General features: G+C 36.2%; 1 protein-coding gene across 3 annotated transcripts in view; it reads left to right on the top strand.

Moving 5' to 3' along the window:
* HIBCH (3-hydroxyisobutyryl-CoA hydrolase) overlaps window positions 1-19,486 on the top strand; it is a 42,040-nt gene that overhangs the window by 10,356 nt on the left and 12,198 nt on the right. For all 3 annotated transcript variants that reach the window (XM_038182046.2, XM_038182047.2, XM_072040511.1), the window contains 5 exons: window positions 9,610-9,688; window positions 14,283-14,428; window positions 15,465-15,551; window positions 17,163-17,221; window positions 18,131-18,212. In XM_038182046.2, coding sequence (XP_038037974.2) covers window positions 9,610-9,688; window positions 14,283-14,428; window positions 15,465-15,551; window positions 17,163-17,221; window positions 18,131-18,212 — 453 coding nt within the window. The remainder of the gene's footprint in view (window positions 1-9,609; window positions 9,689-14,282; window positions 14,429-15,464; window positions 15,552-17,162; window positions 17,222-18,130; window positions 18,213-19,486) is intronic.

The raw sequence follows: 19,486 nt of genomic DNA, 5'->3' as shown, positions 1-19,486 counted from the left end.
GGCTAAGTGGGTACAGTTCCACCCTTTGGTGCCTGCTGTAGCATAGAGTCTGAAGTAAATTCTTTTTGCAGCAGCATTTTGTTACTGTTTCTATTAAGTTACTAGTTGGTTTCAGGTCTGGAAAGCTTTAAGGCATTTGTTCTATAAAAAGCATGCTTGCAAGGTTGCATTAGATTTTACTTTTGCAGATGTAGTTGATTTCACTTCATTTATATCTGTCTGATCTTGTTCCACCATTTCTCTGAAGTGAGATAGTTTTGAATTCTGATCTCTGCCCTTCAAAGTAATAATACCCTCCCAAAATGTAATTTGGAAATTATATCTATACATATATTAAAAACAAACAAAAAAACAGCAAAAAAACAACAAAAAAAACAAACCCCTTGTTATTTCCTCATCCAAGCAGCTAATGAAAAATACCAAATAAAACTTTATTAATGATTGGCTCAGTAGAGGTGCTGTCTCAGTGTGGCTGCAAATTGCTGATATCTTAAAATGCTTCCAGGTAATTGTGCTCTTCATTTAATAGTGATATCATCTAGGCTATGTTTTCTTAGCATCATAAACTTTGCAGCTCAGAATATGAATTTTTTTCATAACGTTGCTTACTGAGTGATAACGTCAATTTAATGTAAGCCACAGGGCTGTTTAGAGGTTCCAGAGAATTAGATGCAAGCAAATCCCTGAACCCACTCTGCAGTTTGGAAAAACTCTTCCTGTTGCATATTGAACCATTCTTCCCTTCTGGGCTACAGATTCAAAATTCCCGCAGCCTTTTACGTTGTTGTAGAAAGTGTGAGCTTAGTGCTCATATTTAACTTTGTACATGTGTGTCAGCGCCACTTGATTTTCAGCAAAACATTCTGGTTGCTTATATTGTTAGAGGAATCTGATTTATTTTTTAAAGCAGGTCTTAGGACCTGACACATAGGTCTTTAAACAGAAATGTGCTTAGGTGAAGTTTGCATCTTTGCTCCATATTTATTGGCTCCATATACATATCAAGTATAGTCCACTTGTCTTTGTGAGGACTTAAGAAGGGTTTGACGTGGGGGTACGATAACATTTTAATGCTCTTCCAGAAAAAGTGGAATATTTCTCTTTTAGGCTTTTAGTTTGCTTTAAACAGTAAAAACTTTTCAAAACTTAGAATAAATAACTTTTTGGAGGGAGTTTGCAGTGTTTTATTTCAACTTAAGCCTAACATTTTGGTGAAACTTCAGCTTACAACATTCTGAAAAGCTAGAGCCCTTCCCACTATTAAAATATCTGCAGTCAGGTTGGTTTTTTTTTTTTTTTTTTTTTTAATTTATGCCCTAGAATCTGCCTGGAATATTGACATACTAAACCTGGATAAGCTGCTTTCCTATTCTCTCTTTCTCTCCTTTTCTCTCTCTGGCTCCCCTAGAAACTCATGCTTGTGTACCGTACAGAAACTTCTTGTCCATTTGTTGTCTGTGCTTCAAAGCTGAAGCAAGCTTTTATTGGAAAATAGAGATTTTGGAAGTAGTTATCTGTTGTACTTTGAAACCAACCTTTGTGAGGTTGACTTATGTACCTCTTAGCTTTTGTAATACAGGATGTTGAAAACAATGCTGAAGCAATACTAAAACAGGATGCACTCTTGGCGGATACTACGCTGTATTGACCATCTGGCATGTGCGTCTGCCTGCTAAGCTCCTGCGCTTGATCCCAGGGACAAATGGCACACTTCATTCTGTAGCTAATCGGGCTGTAACATCAGCAGTTTTTGACATCAATACAAAAAAATAACTACTGAATGTTCAACAATTTGCACATGATGTTATTCCCCAAAGGGCCAACCATAAAGCACTGTCTTGAAAACAAATATTTTAAACTACGGGTTTGAAAACAGTAGTGGTACAGAAAGCAAAGCTCCAGTCCCTCTGTCAAATCTACATTCTTCAATGTCCAATACAAAAAGGAACGGATGCCACTATTTTACACGTAGAAAGAAAGGCAGACTTCCTTAACATACATGTTGGCATTATACAATTGTACTGCACTGAATATTTTTGAAGCACAGAACAAATGTTTTCTGCATTTCTGTGCAGTGTAACGGGGTAGAGATCACGTCAGAGAGTAGACATCACTTGTCTACTCTGTGACTAAATTTGAGGTTCTAAGCTGTACTTTCTGTATTTTTTTATTTTTATTTATTTATTTATTTTATTTATTTTCGTGCAACCTGTGTACGTTTATAGGAGGTTTTCTGTATGGCTTCATGGAAACCTTTTGCACCCTTGCACTGTTTAGTGTCATCGCAGATATTTTGTGCGCTTCTGCATGGATTCATTCTTACCATTTAACACCACAGTCTTTCTTGCTAGAAATTCTACTATTTTTCTTTAATTCTGGGCCTTCATTTAGAGTCTCATATTGAGAATTTTCTCATCTCATTATTTCCCTTTCCTTCCCTTTATTATAGATCAAGGACAAAAGTTCTGAAGAGAATTATCTTTGCCTGCTTCTCCATCCCCTGTTAATTTTTCTTATTTCCCAGAAGACTGTGAATGCTTATTTTCTCCTTCAGTTAGTTTTAATGTCTGCTTTATTTTATTTTTTTAAGCATTTTTTTCCTAAGAAATGGAACATCATGACAAAATTCCCTTAGTTTGCACATTTCACCCAAATAACTACGCTCCTTTTTTTAAAAAAAAATAAAAAAAAATGTTGCATGTGCCCATCTCTAAGAACAAAAAGTGTTTTATTCAGTTTTAACAGAAAACCTAAAAGCTTAGTTGTGTGTTGATGCATCTTCCTGAAATGGGTCCCGTCTCTTTCCTGCCTTCTCTGCAGCTGTTCGGATGTGGCTAGTCCAAATCTTTGTATTTCTTGCAGTAGCTACATTTTTAGGTGTTGCAGAGGAACAACGCTTGTCTTCAAGAATTTTAGAGACGATAATTAAAAAAAAAGGATAGTTAATAAATAAGTCACAGTAAGAATAGTGAAGAAGCAAGAAGGTCTACCTCCTTACTCTGAAGGCATGTGTTTGACTGCCACTGATGCTTCTGCATGAATTTTGGCTGCTAGTAGCAAAATCAGAACAGGGATTTTCAAAATTGAATCTGAATTTTGTTTGTAAAAGACAGTCATTGTAGCAGTGCTGCTGTGGCCTCTATGATTTTTTTTCAAGTTTTACTGTTAGAAGAAATTGACCTAAATGATTACTATTAATGTAGTTGAGCAAATCTGTTTAAATAATCAGAGGTCAGGAGAACAAGTTACACTTCTAGGTCATCACAGAAGATATTAATAAATTAAGGGGAAGTTTTTAGTGTTATGTTTGAATTTGTGGTGAAGGTAGAAGTAAACTTTAGGAAACACACAACTGGAATGAATTCTGCCATTGGTTTGTGCCATGAAGCATCACCAGAGCATTCACCAAATATTGGTTGTCATTCACAGCACAAACTTTCTTACAGGTTTGACATTAAGCTTTAGGGAAAACACTTCAGACTGAAACGTCAGATATTATTACAGGTAATGTTATCCAGACGGCTGTTCTTCTGTATGCCTGTAGAAATTTGGAATGGGATGCTCTAGCACATAATCAGTATGTGGAAATTAATATTTCATATTTAAATTGTATATTAAATTAATATTTTATATTTTAAAATAACACACTAAATGATTGAAAAGACCACCAAAAGCACTGTTTTTAATGATTTTTTTAGGATATTTGTATAAAGTTGATTTATATGTCATCAACTAAGGAATGTGATATTCTTAGTCCAGATCTATTCTAAAATATTGCTCTGGTTCAATAAATCATCTTGTCCCTGCTAGTATCTACTGACAAAAACAGATTATACTCTTTGGAGTGGTCCATGGCATTAATGATGAACAAAGATTAATTTTGATTCAGTTTAAGATTTGCTGTGGATGCAGGGGATAATGCTCTTATACCAATGATTTTTGATCTAACATAGCTATAAGCCTCTGGTGCTCCCTCAATCAATTTCACTTGTTTACTCTACCAACTAATGCTTTTGTGAACGTATCAGCAGACAAAAATCACTGCACGTTGTCTTTTTTACACATCTGTGTTCAGATATACTTGCCCTTCGTTATATTATGCCCAGTATGTCTTGTTGATGGCCGCATTTCTTTTGTGGTTCTGGCCCTACCAGGAACTGCATTCTCATTTAGTTTAAAATGTCTAATCATTGCATTTGAACTATTCCCAACAGGACTTTCACTGCAGATGGTATTGATATTAGTATTATCATGAAATTGTTTGCTTGTACAGCTAAAAAGTCTTTATCAGCCTACTGAAGATGAGCTCCTTTTCTGTTTGTATTTCTTTTATTCCGTCTCTTAAGCTTTCCTAGGCAGTGACTCCTTTGCAGTGTTAGGTTATTTAGTAAACAAATACGGTTTATGGTTTTGCTGTGAGACAGGTCTCCTTGTCTGTGTGTGAACAGATGTTTATTCAGTTAGTAACTCCAGTGCTTAATGCTGCTGGTGAATATGAGCATCATTTTGTTGTTGTATGTCGTTCAAGATGGGCATATTTATTTTGCACTGTGTGGTTTTCTGTAGTGGTGGCCCTCAATTTCTATTATCTTTCTTAGATATGTTGAGTTCTCTGAATGACTAATGTGGGTCATTTTCAATTTAAGACAATACAGCATACTTCTGAGATTTATAGTAGCTGTATTCCATTGCTCAGTTTATATCAGTAGTCTATACTTTGTTTTTCATCAGAAAAGTACTTTAGTAAGGTTCTGTATTCCTCATGAAAAACATGGAACTAATGATAAATTTTTCCATACACTGTTACATAATGACATTTGACATACTGCACTGAGTTTGAAATCATGTGTATGGGAAGTAAAATTGAGATACTCTGCTGGCTTCTTCAGAAGCTTGTTGATGAATTTGAACAGAACTAAGAGATCTGCAAACAATATTTCATACCTTCATAAGGTGTGCTCTAATAGTAAAGTTGTAACACACTACATTTATTAAGATCAGTATTTTAATACCTATACAGTAGTAAATTTATAAATTGCGATCACATTATTATCGCCTATCTGTCTGTAGTAATGCGTTTTCAGACCACCATTTCTGCTATTATATGGTTTTGATTTACTGATATAAAAAACCTTACAGAAAGATTGTTTAAATTGGTTGGTTGTTACTAAGCACCTTAACTTCTGGTCTCATTTTTACAAAAATAAAACATGCAGTTGCCAGTAGAAAAAAAAAAAAAAAAAGAAAAAAGAAAAAAAGGTTCTTGCCAGTGTTAAGATAAATGATCTGGATTAAAAACCAACGCTGATTCACCAGAGAAACAGAATAATAGAATCATTTAAGCTGGAAAAGACCTCTAAGATCATTAACTCAAACCATCCACCCAACACTTCCAAGCCCACCATTAAACCATGTCCCTAAGCACCACAGCCACACATCTCTTAAATAGACATGCCACCCTAGGCATCCTGTTCCAATGCCTTTATTGCACATTTCTCATGAAGAAATTCTTCCTGATGTCCAGTCTAAACTTCCCCTGGTGCAACTTGAGGCCATTTCCTCTTGTCCTATCCCTTGGCACCTGATAAAGGGAACCGACAGCCACCTCGCTGCAGCCTCCTTTCAGGCAGGTGATGAGGCCTCTGCCTCCTCTTCTCCAGACTAAACAGCCCCACTTCCCTCAGCTGCTCCATTTTTGTGTCATTTTCTACTCCTTTCACCAGCTTCATTGCTCTCTCGAGCAACTCAGTGGACTTCTTGTGGTGAGGGGCCCAAACCTGGACACAGTACTTGAGGTGTGGACTCAGTGCCAGGTAGAGAGGGGCCACCACTTCCCGAGCCCTGGGCAGGGCCTGCCTTTCTTAAACCCATGCTGACTGGGTCTGATCACCTGGCTGTCCTGTCCATGCCAGGATAGTCTGCTTTATGACCTTTGTTAGCACCGAAGTCAGGCTGACAGGCCTGTAGTTCCCCAGATCCTCCTTCCTGCCCTTCCTGTAGGTGGGTGTCACATTTGCGAACCTCCAGTGAGCTGGGACCTCCCCGGTTAGCCAAAACTGCTGGTAAATTATTGAAAGCAACACGGCAAGCACTTCCACCAGCTCCTTCAGCACCCTTGGGTGGATCCCACTGGTCCCATGGATCTGTGGGCATTCAACTGGTTGCTAACAATTTCCCCCTGATTATAAGGGCTTCGTCCTGCTCCCTGCCTCTGTCTTCCAGCTCAGCAGGCTGGGTACTCTGAGGTGAATTAGTTTTACCAATAAATTAATTTTACCAATAAAAACTGAGGCAAGGGAGGCATTAAATACCTCAGACTTTTCCTCATCTCTTGTCAGTGTTTCCCCCCACACTCCATAAAGGATGGATATTCTCCCTTGTCCTTCTTTTCGTGTTTATGTACTTATGAAAACTTGAATTGTCTTTTACTGTAGTGGCTAAACGTATCTTGGGAAAGTCTGGAGCAAGAAATTACCTTTAGTACATATTTGAAGATCATGAAAGGGAGGTCTCTCACAGTGCAGTGTATAGCACATTTTAATGAAGACATAATAGCATTTAGGCTTCTATGTGTAAATGCTGGGGCCATTTAAGGTTAAGTGAACATAGCCTTACTTTAGATATTTTAATAGTGTGAAGGACCTCCTAGATGGGACTCTAGATATGTAAGGTTCTGGTTTAAAATTAACATATATGTACATCCTTAAAAAAAAAATAAAAATATATATATACACATATACACATATACACATATATACATATATGTATATATATATATCCAGAAATGGAGGAGGAATGCATTTAGACTTCTGATTGGAAGAGTTTGTTCTTTATACAGGATACTTCTAAACTAATACACATCTTTCCTCTGGATTAGATGGAGAAGGTTAAACACATACAGTGAAAGTTATTAAAATAACCATTTGGGAAACTGCAAATAAACACATGAAAGCATATGATCAGCAGTTTAATATATTCCTGGTGTTTGTACCCTCAGAGTGTTAACTCATTTTTCTCTCCTAGTTTTATCTTAATGTAGGATCATTTCAAAATGATCTTCAAATAAATAAAGATGTATTTGTGCCATTTTCTTTACGACGACTAAGAAGAAAATACAATTTTAGTCTTTTAAATGTGTATCTAAATTAAGCTCTTATCTATACCATAAAACTTGAAGGCTATCTAGAAAACAAATCCAATTATGGCTAAGGCACTTGAGAAAGTGAAATCTGATTTAATTCTTTCAAAAGAAAATTACTCCTTTCAACTTTTTATGAGGAAAACTCTACAGTTATTTTTATCACTATAAAAAGAACAAACTTGGAAGAGAAGCAGTCTTTGTGAAGTTCACACTCCATTCTTTACTACTTAGAACTCAAATTGAAAATTTGAATTTTTTTTCTTATACAAACTACTGATTACCTAGAAAATAAGCCAGGAAAATGTTTTATGATAAATGGTATTTGTATTCTTAGATACAGCATTAGAAAAACAACAACAACAACAACAAAGCAGTTTAGAAAAAGCAAAATGGATTTGCTTTATTTTATTTCAATTTATCTTTGTAAAGAAGTTGCCATTACTGTTGAACATACATAAAAATAGCACAGGTATTGTGCTTTCTCTTGCTATAGGAAAGATTTTGCTCAGTGCAATGAAAATAGTCTGGTGTGATACAATAAAATGTTGAAAGTGCCAAAGTCACATTTCTACTTCCTTTAAGAATTCTAGAGCTTTTTAATGAATAAATGAAGCTTTACATACAGGGCTGCTGCCTTTGCTGCTGCTCAGATGAGATAGATCTACAATCAGTCAAGTGAAAGAGCTGAGGGACAGATAAGGAATGAGATGTAGATTGTACCATATGCAAATAAGATTCAGGTTTTGCTCAAAATCCATTTGCCTCCGTGAAACAGCAGTTCCCTGTGTGTATGGATTTGGCTTAGGCTCTGCATACAAAATCAAATACAATAGCCAGAAATGTTAAGTGTCCATTTCTCAGAAAATTAGACTGGAATCTTAAAAGCTTCATAAATTTATATTAAAAACTAAGAATGGCAGATACTCATTTTACAGAAAAAACCTTTAAGATGTTTTCAGATTTAATCATGCATCACCCTAATGGAATAAGTGGTGACAATTAATTTCTTGCTGGGCAGAAACGTACAAGGGGCCAGGAAAGAATGCATAAGAATGGTGTGAAGAAATTGATGTAATTTTTATTAGCTTGAGATAACTTTTTAAAATTTTAACGTAAAACTCACCCAAAGATCCCTGTAGATAAGTGAAATGAAAAGATGTTCTGCTGTCTTCTTAAAAGCCTATTGAACATGCAATGTTGGTCCAAGCAGCTATCACTCAACTAATGCCACTGTTTTTGTTGGGAAGTCTGAAATACAGTGAAGTTGTTTGTGAAGACTAATAACCTTAGTTGCCATTTTTCTAATATCTAAACAAGTAGAAATGTTAATTAAAAATCGATTACATCTTCATTATACTTTGACTTCTTTTAAACAGTGATACTAATTTTAATACAAAAATTGGTTGGATAGGAGGATAACAGTGAGGAAAGGAAGTAAGCTGAAACAAAGTGAGAGAAAATATTTGCATAATGACACTGGTGAAATATTCAATAGAGGATACTTGTCTAGGATTGTCTAGCTAGGATTGTCTAGCTAGGATCTACGGATTTGTGTTGGTATGTATTCTGTAGATAAGCTTTAAGAAGTGAGGATCCTTTACCCATTTGTTGTGGCTGTGCCGAGTAATCCCAGTATTATTAAATATGTCATTTTGCCTATTGAACGCTTCTCTGATGTATTTTTTTTTTTTGGTGAAAGGGAGATACATCCTTTTCTTGGGCCTTGCTGCCGCTCAGTGCCTAAATCAGAAAATATGATAGGCAAAACCAGGAGCTTTGCAGGTTTGAAGAAAATACCTCATCAGAAAAGTCTGCTAGAGAAGAAGGCTAGGTACTTCGCAGTGTGCATCTTATTTCTGACTTGGAGAACTACAGGGTTAAGGAAGACAGAGTTTCTAACCACAGACTTTGAATTTTAATGAATAATGCTGGAGGCTTTTCCTGCTTGAAATATTTCTGTATTGATAAAGTTGGTAATTATCACATAATAATAATAGCTAATATTTCTTTTAAAAGCATAATTACAGCTTCATGCAATTCATCTATATTCTAAAAGTATTGGCTTTTTTGTTGTTGCTGATGATAGTTTGTTGAAGTATGTGCAAAAGTTATAGATAATATAACATTAGCAAAAGAATATCAACTTGCTTAGTAGACTAATGGAGAAAAATGGGGTCACTTGTTTCTGTTATTGCTGTCACTCATGGGCTATTTGTAGTTAATCTCCGTATGAGTCAGCAATCTTTTAAAGCATGGAAAGCTATTTCAATCAAATCATAAAGGTAAAAAATGTTTTACAGGTCTTGGAACCATAAAAGGCCATTTAATATTTTGTTGAGATGTGCATGGTAAATGTAACATTATTTAATTGTAGAGCAAAACAGGAAGTGTGTTGCATAGGATTACAGTTATAATTATTTTCATTGGTAATTTTATAACCATTTCCTTTGTTTGTGCTCCATATGCAGGGAGTTGGCCTTTCAGTCCATGGACATTTCCGAGTTGCTACAGAAAAGACTCTTTTTGCAATGCCAGAAACAGCAATAGGTAAGTAGATTTTAACAGATTATCATATGTTAATATGTTTCAAGTTTCACTGCTCATGTAAATGGGATGAGATACAGTTGACTGAAAGTGACAGCAGTAATTTAAGAGCTTTAAAAAGGATCTGGAAATGACCGTATATTGAAAGTATTTTCTATTAACTGAATAAAAACTCGTCTCTGAATTATGGAAGGTTGATCACTGAGATTCTTAAAACAGGCTAGACTGACACAAAAACTATCAGGATATGATGCTTTAAAAATGGAAGTACATGTGAGGAACTGTCTTTGCTACAGGCATAAGCAGATAAAGTCAGAAGATCCCAGTGCAAATGTGCTAACCATTTTAGATTCCGAACTCAGTGTGGAGACAAACTACATGATCTGCTATGTTCATGAGAAATCCTAGCTTTTTAAGTGGATTAGTAATGTAGATCAATTATAGTTGTGTACAGATTGTGCACAAGATCACTTTTTTATTTTGTTTTTTAATAGCAATATGTACCTTGCATTTTCTGATGTTTGATCCTACAACCTATGTCAACTCTGAGATGTACAATAGAAAATTTTATGACCCTGAGCTACATAAAGAGCGTGGTGTGCCTCAAGAAAAGTCAGATTACAGTGAACCTTCTTATGAAATCATTCACGTTTCCCCTGAAGACAATACTGGTACCAACTGGTAACCACACAGAATGTATTACTGTCTGACTTCGGGATTCCCTTAATGCTTTCTCTCTAATTCCCACCTCCTGCTTACCAACAATGTTTACGAAGATTGCTTAAAACCTATTACCTATCCTGCATTTCTGTGCTACAGAGTTCCTAAGTTTTTATATCATTCAGAGGTAAGGAACCGAAGGATGATTGCAAATGTTCTTATCTTTATGTCCTCAAATAGAAGAATATGGCTGGTCTGTAAAATATGGCCCCGTTGAACACATTTGTTCAGAATAGAGAACCTTAACTGGTGCTTAAATAGTTTAAATAGCACCAGATATGGGGCTTTTAAGTTCAGTCTTAGTTTCACTTCAAAGAATAAGTAGTAAGGAGTATTGGCCATTACTTCCTCAATAAAAGAATTTCCAGTTATGTAATGATAAAGCTAAGAAATTACAGGAAAAAATGAGGAATCCATTTGGAAAAGAAAATAAATATAATAATGTCATCACAGCTAAATTCGATACATGTTTTGCTAGTGATTAGATTTTTATAGTGTCCAATATCTTCCTATGCTGAAGGAAAACGTAGTAAACTTAGGTAGTTCAAGTATTAAAGCTATACTAATTCAGTAAACTCCTGAGGCTAATGAACAGTTCTACAGGGAAACTATTTGAAGGAAACGAAGATTTTTTTTTTAAACTAACAGTAGTTCTTAAGGATATAAAATTATTCTAATGAAGACACCTTTTCTTCTTCAAAGGTAAGATACAGGTAGCCTTATGCTAACAAAGATTATGCACTTTACATACATTTTGTGTGTTTACAGGGACTTACTAAGCACAAATAGACTGTAAAGACGTGTAAAGTAACAGCTTAGGACTTGCTTAGGAAAGAAAGTAATTAAAACCCTTTTAGGATCAATTAGAAGTCAAACCACTGAAATCTGCTTGGATTTAAAGGCTTAGCTGTTTTGATCTCTGTGGTGTATGTTTAACATGTCTAGCTGCCTGGAGATTGTATTAATTGAATTTTTCCCTATATATTTCAGAAGGCATTATGCCTTTGTGAAATGAAAGCGGCGTTCATTCATCTGCTACATTTTCACACCATTGCTTAATGCTCTTAGCACCATAAACAAAAGGTGACATTTATACGCCATTTTGCAAATGAAAGTTCTAGACTGTAGGAGTTTCAAACTGATACAGATAAGATGAAACATGGGAATGCAGTTGAGATGTAGGAGGATGGGGAAATACCTTCCCTGGTGGGAAGAACAAAAGATGAAAGCGTATTGTAAGAAATGGGCTTTAAGGTGCTGTTAGAGTAATAGCAGACACTTTCTTGTATATCCGTTTAAGCTTTTAGCTTTCTATAAGTAATTTACTAATAAATCTCCAGCTGCCTCTGCAAGAAAAGGTGGAAATACTGTGGTACCTTTATCTTTTGCTTGGCAACCACATAGACAATTCAACAGTTGGGATTACAGTGAAGCACGTTGGATGTATCTCGAGGCTCAGGCTGCAAGTCAGTGTTACAGGCACAGGCTTTTAGCCTGGTCAGCTCAGCAGAGATTCATTCTCTCATTTTAGTAGGCATTTGAAAAATAATTAGTTAAAAACACCAAAAGGAAAAAAAAATCAAGTATATGGAATACGTTGAGAAACTGAATAGTAAGCAGAAAGATCTGAGAAGCAGTATTGAGAGCATTAAGAGAAATACTTAGAACAGGGACAAGAGGAGTAAAAATTTAAGAGGAAAGGAAGACAAGAACCTCACGTAGGACACAGTAGAAGCTATAGTGGTCTATACTCTTAAGCAGCTGAGTAAATTAAAGTGGATTAACTACACCTTCACTAACGCTGCTTGTAAATTCTGTTCTAACTAAAGAGATCTTCATTCAGTTTAGTTTTATTGACTTCTGAAGCAACTTAATTTCATTCTAGTTTATTTAGAATTATTTTTGCTGTGTATGGCCGTGTGAAAGAGCCCTATAAATCCCAACAAGAAGATTGCTTTTCCTCTGGAATCTAAGGGAAACTAATGTGACCACAGGAAGAATAATAGTTCAGCACCAGTATTTTAATTACAGCAAAGAGGAGAAGGTTGTTGCAGTCCTGATGGATAGGAAGAATAATATAATTGCCTTTTTGCTTTGGAGGAGATTTGTAAGAGAACTTCCATTTTGAAATGAAGGAATTCTTTTGCAGTAGTAGGAAATACAAGAAGAGACAGATGAATAGAAATATAAAACTAAATGGCAGTCTTGGCACCAACATTATAGATCTGATGGCTCAAACTGAGAAGGTAAAATGTGGAGTAGACTATTCATAAAGTGACTGCAAATGAAAAAGAAGGTAAGTGATGAGATGGGATGAAGTGATGAGATAATACAGCGTAGGGCTTTTGAAGGGTACCACCAAGACATGGAACATTTTAGAAGAGCTGTATGTCTCAGTAGCCTGTAGGATGGAGAATAAATCAGGCAATAAATATGGGCAACACCCATATCAGCGGGACTAACTGATAGGAAGTGGCTCCTGAAAACAACTGGTGATGTATTAGAGGCTGCAGAACTTAGGGAGGACCAAAAGGGAGCCAGAGGAGAGGTCGAGAGATGAGTGAGAACATAAAGCAGCAATGAACTTTTAGAGATTACTGAGAGAAGACAATGAAGTGATGATTTAAAGAAGCCTTCCCTTGATTCCATCCGAGGGAGAGGAATATTCAGGACCCACTAACTGCCCACATCACAAAATATTTGCAATAAGTCCTTATATAATATATACGAGTGACTCCTTCTTGAATGAAAGCAAATACGTTAGAGTGAAAAATTGCCATTTTCTATCAGAACACCATTTAAACTCCTCCTGTACATCTTAATCTTGCCTGTTAGTCTTTGCTTTGGCAACTGGTTTCTGAGTTTCTTATTTGTAATATGCTTTCTATTTCATTTATCTTGTTTTTAATCTACTCAAAAATACCCCACAATTAATTTATTCAGAGGACTTGCAGTCTCATGAATCCTCCACTGGTGATTACTTCCAAGTAGTAACTGTACACTCAGCTTCTTTCCATTTGATTTCTGACACTGAGACAGCTAAGCTTAAGTTTTCCTAAGTTTAAGTATACTAGAAGTTACAAAAGGTGTTTGAAATTATTTTGTGGGTGATTATGTAACAGAAAAAGGTAGATACTGACAAAGTGACAACTTAAAATATTTAAGCTTTCCTGTGGAAAAAAAAATATGTTTTTCCATAGGCTTTGGTAAAAGCTATATATTTTTCAATTATATCTTTTATTAAAAGTTTTATATTTTATTCACTTTTTTTTTTTTTTAAATAACCGTATTCTGTGGAGTAAAAAAACGTAAGACAGTCACTACACTGGAAAGTTTTATAACCTTTTAAATTGCAGGTTAGTCATAGTCCTGTCAAAGGATGAGGTATTAGGACAGCATATTGTGCCTCTGCTTTCAGGAGGTCCTTCAGCAAGAGGTCCTATGCAAGAGGTCCTTCAGCAGTGTAAGATTTTTATCATAGTGGAAGATTTCAGAGAAAAAGCAGCTTCCAGTTCAAGTTTGCACAAATCATTCTATAATTCTCTGCCCGTTGTTTGCTGGGAGAACACTCGATTCTTTGGGCATCTAAGAATTTCTCAGTTTGTAGGCAAATAGAATGAAGACTGTAGTCTGGTATATGTTTGTAAATTACGTGCCAGTGGAAAGAGTACAATTTGGAAGGTGCTCAAGAGTTTGCTTTTAGCAAGGGTTTAGATGACAGAGAAATGCCAAACCAAGTCAAGGAGAAACTGGGGCAAGAAAGCCGTACCCAGGTCAGGGAGATGGAAGTGAGACAAGCAGAAATAACCGAGTTACATGCATGGCTGGGACAAGTTCTCTCCTCGCTTTATTTTTTTGTTTGTTTTGCTTATTACAGGCCTTTTTCCTGATGTCGGTGGAGGATATTTCTTGCCAAGACTTTCAGGAAAGATTGGCTATTACCTCGCACTAACAGGATTTCGGCTGAAAGGACGAGATGTGCTGAAAGCGGGCATCGCTACACATTTTGTAGAATCAGAAAAGGTAAACTGCTAACCAGAGCCAGCACGGGCTCATCCTGGCACTGCAATGACAAGTTGGAGTGGTTGAGCCCACCAGCATACATTTAGCAACTTGAATGTACACAGAGGTGCAGTTGTCTTAGCTGGCCCTGCCCTGGGAACAGGAGCTGTCAGGTACTCTTAGGCAGTCCTTGCAACACTTTTCAAAGTGACAGCTTTGCTTGCAAGAGGCAGCAAATGTTGCTGTCGTCACGATGCTGCTGTTTAAGGGCATGATTTGCTGAGCATAATTGAAGTTGCTTGAAAAATGGTATGCCCTGCCTTCATCCTCTTTTACTGCCTTCACCAATTCTGTAGTTTGCTTTCTGGGTACAATTTAGACAACAGTGTCTGAAATGAGTGGTTATTTATACAACCACAATGCTCTAATTTAGGTAACAGCCAACCAGTGTGTTCTTTATCAGTCTCCTTAATAGATAGCCTATTTGCTTCTTCCAGCAGCTGTGAGAAAATGTAAAAACTAGCATATTCAATAAAATCAGAGTCATAACGTTCCTGTACTTTAGGTGGATATAAGTGAAGGAGAAACTGCAACTGGCTCTTTCACTATGAAAAGATTCATGACTGTCATTGTGACTGCACCATTGGAACGGGTTGGATATGCAGGCTGACAGATACTATTTTGAGCACAGCATGGTTGCCAGGCCCCTGCTCTTTCCCCTCAGAAAGTCTGGCTTTACCTGCTTCAGCTGCAGCAATGCACTAGGGGTCTGCTCAGGAAGCAGGTTTTTGCTGATCACTGCAGACACGCTCAAATCCAGATGGTTCGACACTGTGGCAAAGTGAACTCCAGCTCCTTGTTTTGCTTACTTGGTACTTCTTCAACACCTGGTCAAAACATTTTGTGTGTGTGGTGTTTTTTTTTTTAGCTCTATGTGTATGGTTAAGGCGTGTATACATAAATGCATTTATACTATAAAGTACTATTGTAATAGCAGTAATGATTCAATAAGGACATTTTGCTTTACTTACTTTTAATAAAATCTTATTTTCTATAGCTACCTGACTTAGAGAAAGACCTGATAGCATTGAAATCTGCTTCAAAAGAAAATATTGCAGACTTACTGAACTCTTACCACGTGAAGGTAATGTGTTTCATTACTGAAATCAAGCAGAAATGTTAGTTAAGTGTATATAAATACAAATCATTTTTTCCTGTTGCTGATTATTTGCTTTATGGTTATAAAATAATGAGTTTTCATACTCCTTCCACTCTCTAAAATAGTACTTTGTAGCGCTAATGCCTACAGTGCTCAAAGTTGAAATTTAAAAGTCTTGCTTTACTTTTCATTCCTGTAGTGGTCAGCAACTTCTTTCCTTCTGTTTGTTCTATACAGGTTCCCAGCTGGTAGCATAGTGATGCAGAAAATACACTGCTGTTTAATTTTCCCTGTTTCTCTCTGATTTCTAGCATGCTTTACAGAAGGCAAAATACATAGCCAATAGCAGAATGAGAGTGGTACGTGATGGCAACTGCAATCTAGGGAGTTATCCTGAAATCCAGGGTTTCTGACAAATACAAATGAAAGGGAGAAGAACCATAATTGTGCTCCAGAGGCTGCAGAAGTTACAGTGCCAGTTATTCAATACTAGGCTGCTCACTTTGAAGTGGATGTTATCTTTCCATCCCCTTTTTCTTTACTGACCTGAAGAATTATGCTAACTTCATGTATTTGATGTGAATTTTAGCATTACTGTGATGCATACCATCTGTAGGCAAGGTTCAAAGTCTGAATTTAAGGGCTAACATTGTTCCATTAATTTCTCAAATATTTTGTAAGTTTGTAACCTTGAGATAATTAAAAGACTATAAATAAGCACGGCACTTATCTACAGGGTCCATATTAGCAGAGTGCAGATAGGTTCTAATGAAAGCATATGGGATCTTCAAAGCAACATTTTCCTGGGGAAAAAGGTGCTGTTCTCCCAGTGGACAAACCCGTAGATTTTGGAGGTGAATTTAACTGTATTGATAACACGTATTTAGCATTTGTGTTAGCCCCACATAACAACGGGCATGAAAATAAAAGGTTTGGGCTTTACAGTGGATTTATTCAGCTGCTATTTCAGCTGTATTGATGTGTGTTGTAATTTTATTTCAGAAGAAAGGGAACTTCTGGAGCCAAACTGGGGTTCACTGAAGTCAGTCACCCTGAGTATTATTGCCCAGTTGTTTAAAATGAGCAGTTGATTTAAAATGAGCAATGGTACTCCTGCTATTTCTGCTCTAGGATTACTAAGTTCTTAAATAAAGATTAATTAAAAAATACATTGGATAAGTTAATGACAAATAGTGGCACTAAATACTTCGATAAATAGAAAGCTATGAAATAGAATTAATTATATGTTGCAGTATGCTGCTTTACAGGATGACATTTTATGGAAAAGGAGGCTGCATATTTTTAGTGATCGGAGCTGAATTGACAGGGAGCCTCTGTCTCAGCTTCAGCTGCCACTGTTGAAACATCTGCATGTGTCCCAAGCCCCTTAGTGCCAGAAGATCTAAAACATTTGACAGTCTTTCTACATAAATCCGTCAGGTCCTTCCAACCTTTTAGTTGTCTAAATTTTTGTAAAAAAATCTATGTTTTCATATATGTTATTTCTGTAATAACTTGCTGATATTTTTCAGTACTGGTAGGCTTTTCAGACAGTCTAAAATAACCAAGTAAAATATGCATTTGCTTTTTAAATAGAGCAAAATTGATCAAGAAAAGGAGTTTGTACTTGATGAACATATGGAGAAGATTAACAGGTATTTGTGGATCTTTCTTCTTTTTTATTCCTTTGGACAGAAAACATCAAGTTAAATCCAGTAGCAGTATATTAGTGTTCCAAAGGTAAGGTGATGGAGATGCCGTTAAAGTTAGCCACTTAAACATTTGTTTTCGGGGTGCCTTGTGAAGCTCATTAAATATTTCAGTCTTCAGTATATTAAATAATTTTGAGCATTGTTGCCTGATTGGTATACCATTCTTTTAAACTGCCCTATGGCACATGAGAAGAAATATTTTTTATAGAAAGCTGGAAAGGGTTTTCTATGAGTAATGAGTAATTTTTCATCTGGAAAGGACACATTACAAAACACATTCACGTTCATTGGAACAAGGTCATTCCTATGACTGTTTGGGACTTCTTTGTATCAGAAAAGAAAGCAGAAAGGAAGGAGAGCAATAAGAAGCTAAAAATCTTGAGGAAGGACAACAGTAACTAAATGGATTTAGTGGAGATCATGAAATCATAGAAGGACATGGGTTGGAAGGGACCTTAAAGGTTATCTAGTTCCAACGCCCTGCCATGCGCAGGGATGCTGAAAGGTGTTGAAGATGAATGGTGTTGGCACCAAACCAGTGGAGCAGAGCTGATAGTTGAAAACGTGATGCATTACAAAAATATATAAAAAAAAGGACTGATGGTAGTAATTAGAGTTTTTAGATAAATATCAGAACTAACGTGAGGTGTATTAAAACGCTAGAGATCTGTAAAGGAAGAGATGCCTGTCAACTGAGTTACTTAAAATTGAATGACAGGGAACACATTGCTAAGAAAAGCCAAATCACCTGGTTAAGCTCTGTTTCTAATTTCGCAGTTACTGGCATTTCATAGGGAAGATGAAGGCTGAAGCACCAAAGCAGTTAATGTTTTTCTTTTCTTTTTCTTTTAGTCTTTTTTCAGCAAATAGCATGGAAGAAATTGTTAAAAAATTAAAGGAAGATGGTTCTCCTTTCGCCATTAAGCAGCTAGAGGTAATGCCTTTGTGTTATTTTTGTTAGAGATTAAGCCTGATTTTGTACTTTCTCATCTTGGCACAGTCTATAATCACCTTATTAATGTAAACAAAACTACATAACACCAGCAGATGCAATCCTCAAGTTCTCATGCAGTCACATGGAATTGCAAGCATTTCTACCCCGAGAAGAATATTCCTCTGTGAAACCACAAAACATAAATGTCATTATACATTGTCTAGTGCAATCTGGTAAAAAAATAGTTGCACTTTCCCTTTTTCCTCCCCACAGTCAGGGGTTGATGGTGACAAAGGTTCCTTTTATAGCTCCTCATTTTATTGGCAGAGGTTGGAATAAAACAGTGACAGAACAATGTTGTTTGTTTTCTTCCATTTCAGATATCTAATTTGGGTAAATAGCAAGCAATTTATCAAAGTATTTATTATCTTCTTGGATGCATCTGAGTGTTAGTTGTAGTCCCTACTCTAAAAGTGTACAGTAATGCTACAAGTTTCCTGCATACTCCAGCCACAAAAGCAAGAAGCAGCTCATTTATCTGAAGTCTTTATATTTTCCCTTTCTCCTTTGAAGTACCTGTATTCAGGTGCATCATAAAAGTTTGTCTTTTTAATTATTATTCAAATGGTACTTAAAATTTGATGGAACACAAGCATTTCTCCAGCAAAAGCTTTGCTTAAACATCTTAGAGAATCCTGCTCTTGTAGTAAAACAAAACAGAACTATCATCTACAGACTGCCACCAAGCAGAAGGCATGTAACTGTGACGTAGCATCACTGATGTTAGGTGTCCCGTTCCTGCTACTTTCAGGATGGAACAGTAAGTTTCATAATATTATTGAATAATCACTCAGGGTAACACATACAATTTTATTTATACTTTTTAATTAAAGATTTATTATCTTGTCTCTGGAACTTTCAAACAGTTCAAACAGAGAGGAAAATTTTCAAATCATCTTCATGCCAACTAGAACGCCTAGTACTTTGCAACACGTACTACGAAAGCAAAATTGAATGAAAGAGGAGGCTAATAATGTTTTTCCACTGGTATTCAAGTTCCATTAATTAAAGCAGTCAAACAAGCTAGTCTCAGAATAATCATTTTGTGGGTTTGGAAACCTGAACTCTACCACAGACTAACATCATGATTTTTCTCCCCAGGTTATATATAGGCTGTATGATTCAGATCCTTACTTTTTCCCCCGTGTTATAGATAGCAGAGAAAAGTAGTTATATTAAGGTCTGTGAGACAGTTTGATAGCATGCTAATATCA

Source organism: Anas platyrhynchos, chromosome 7, assembly GCF_047663525.1.
Source record: "Anas platyrhynchos isolate ZD024472 breed Pekin duck chromosome 7, IASCAAS_PekinDuck_T2T, whole genome shotgun sequence".
Classification (NCBI taxonomy): domain Eukaryota; kingdom Metazoa; phylum Chordata; class Aves; order Anseriformes; family Anatidae; genus Anas; species Anas platyrhynchos.
This window is presented reverse-complemented; position numbering and strand designations above follow the sequence as displayed.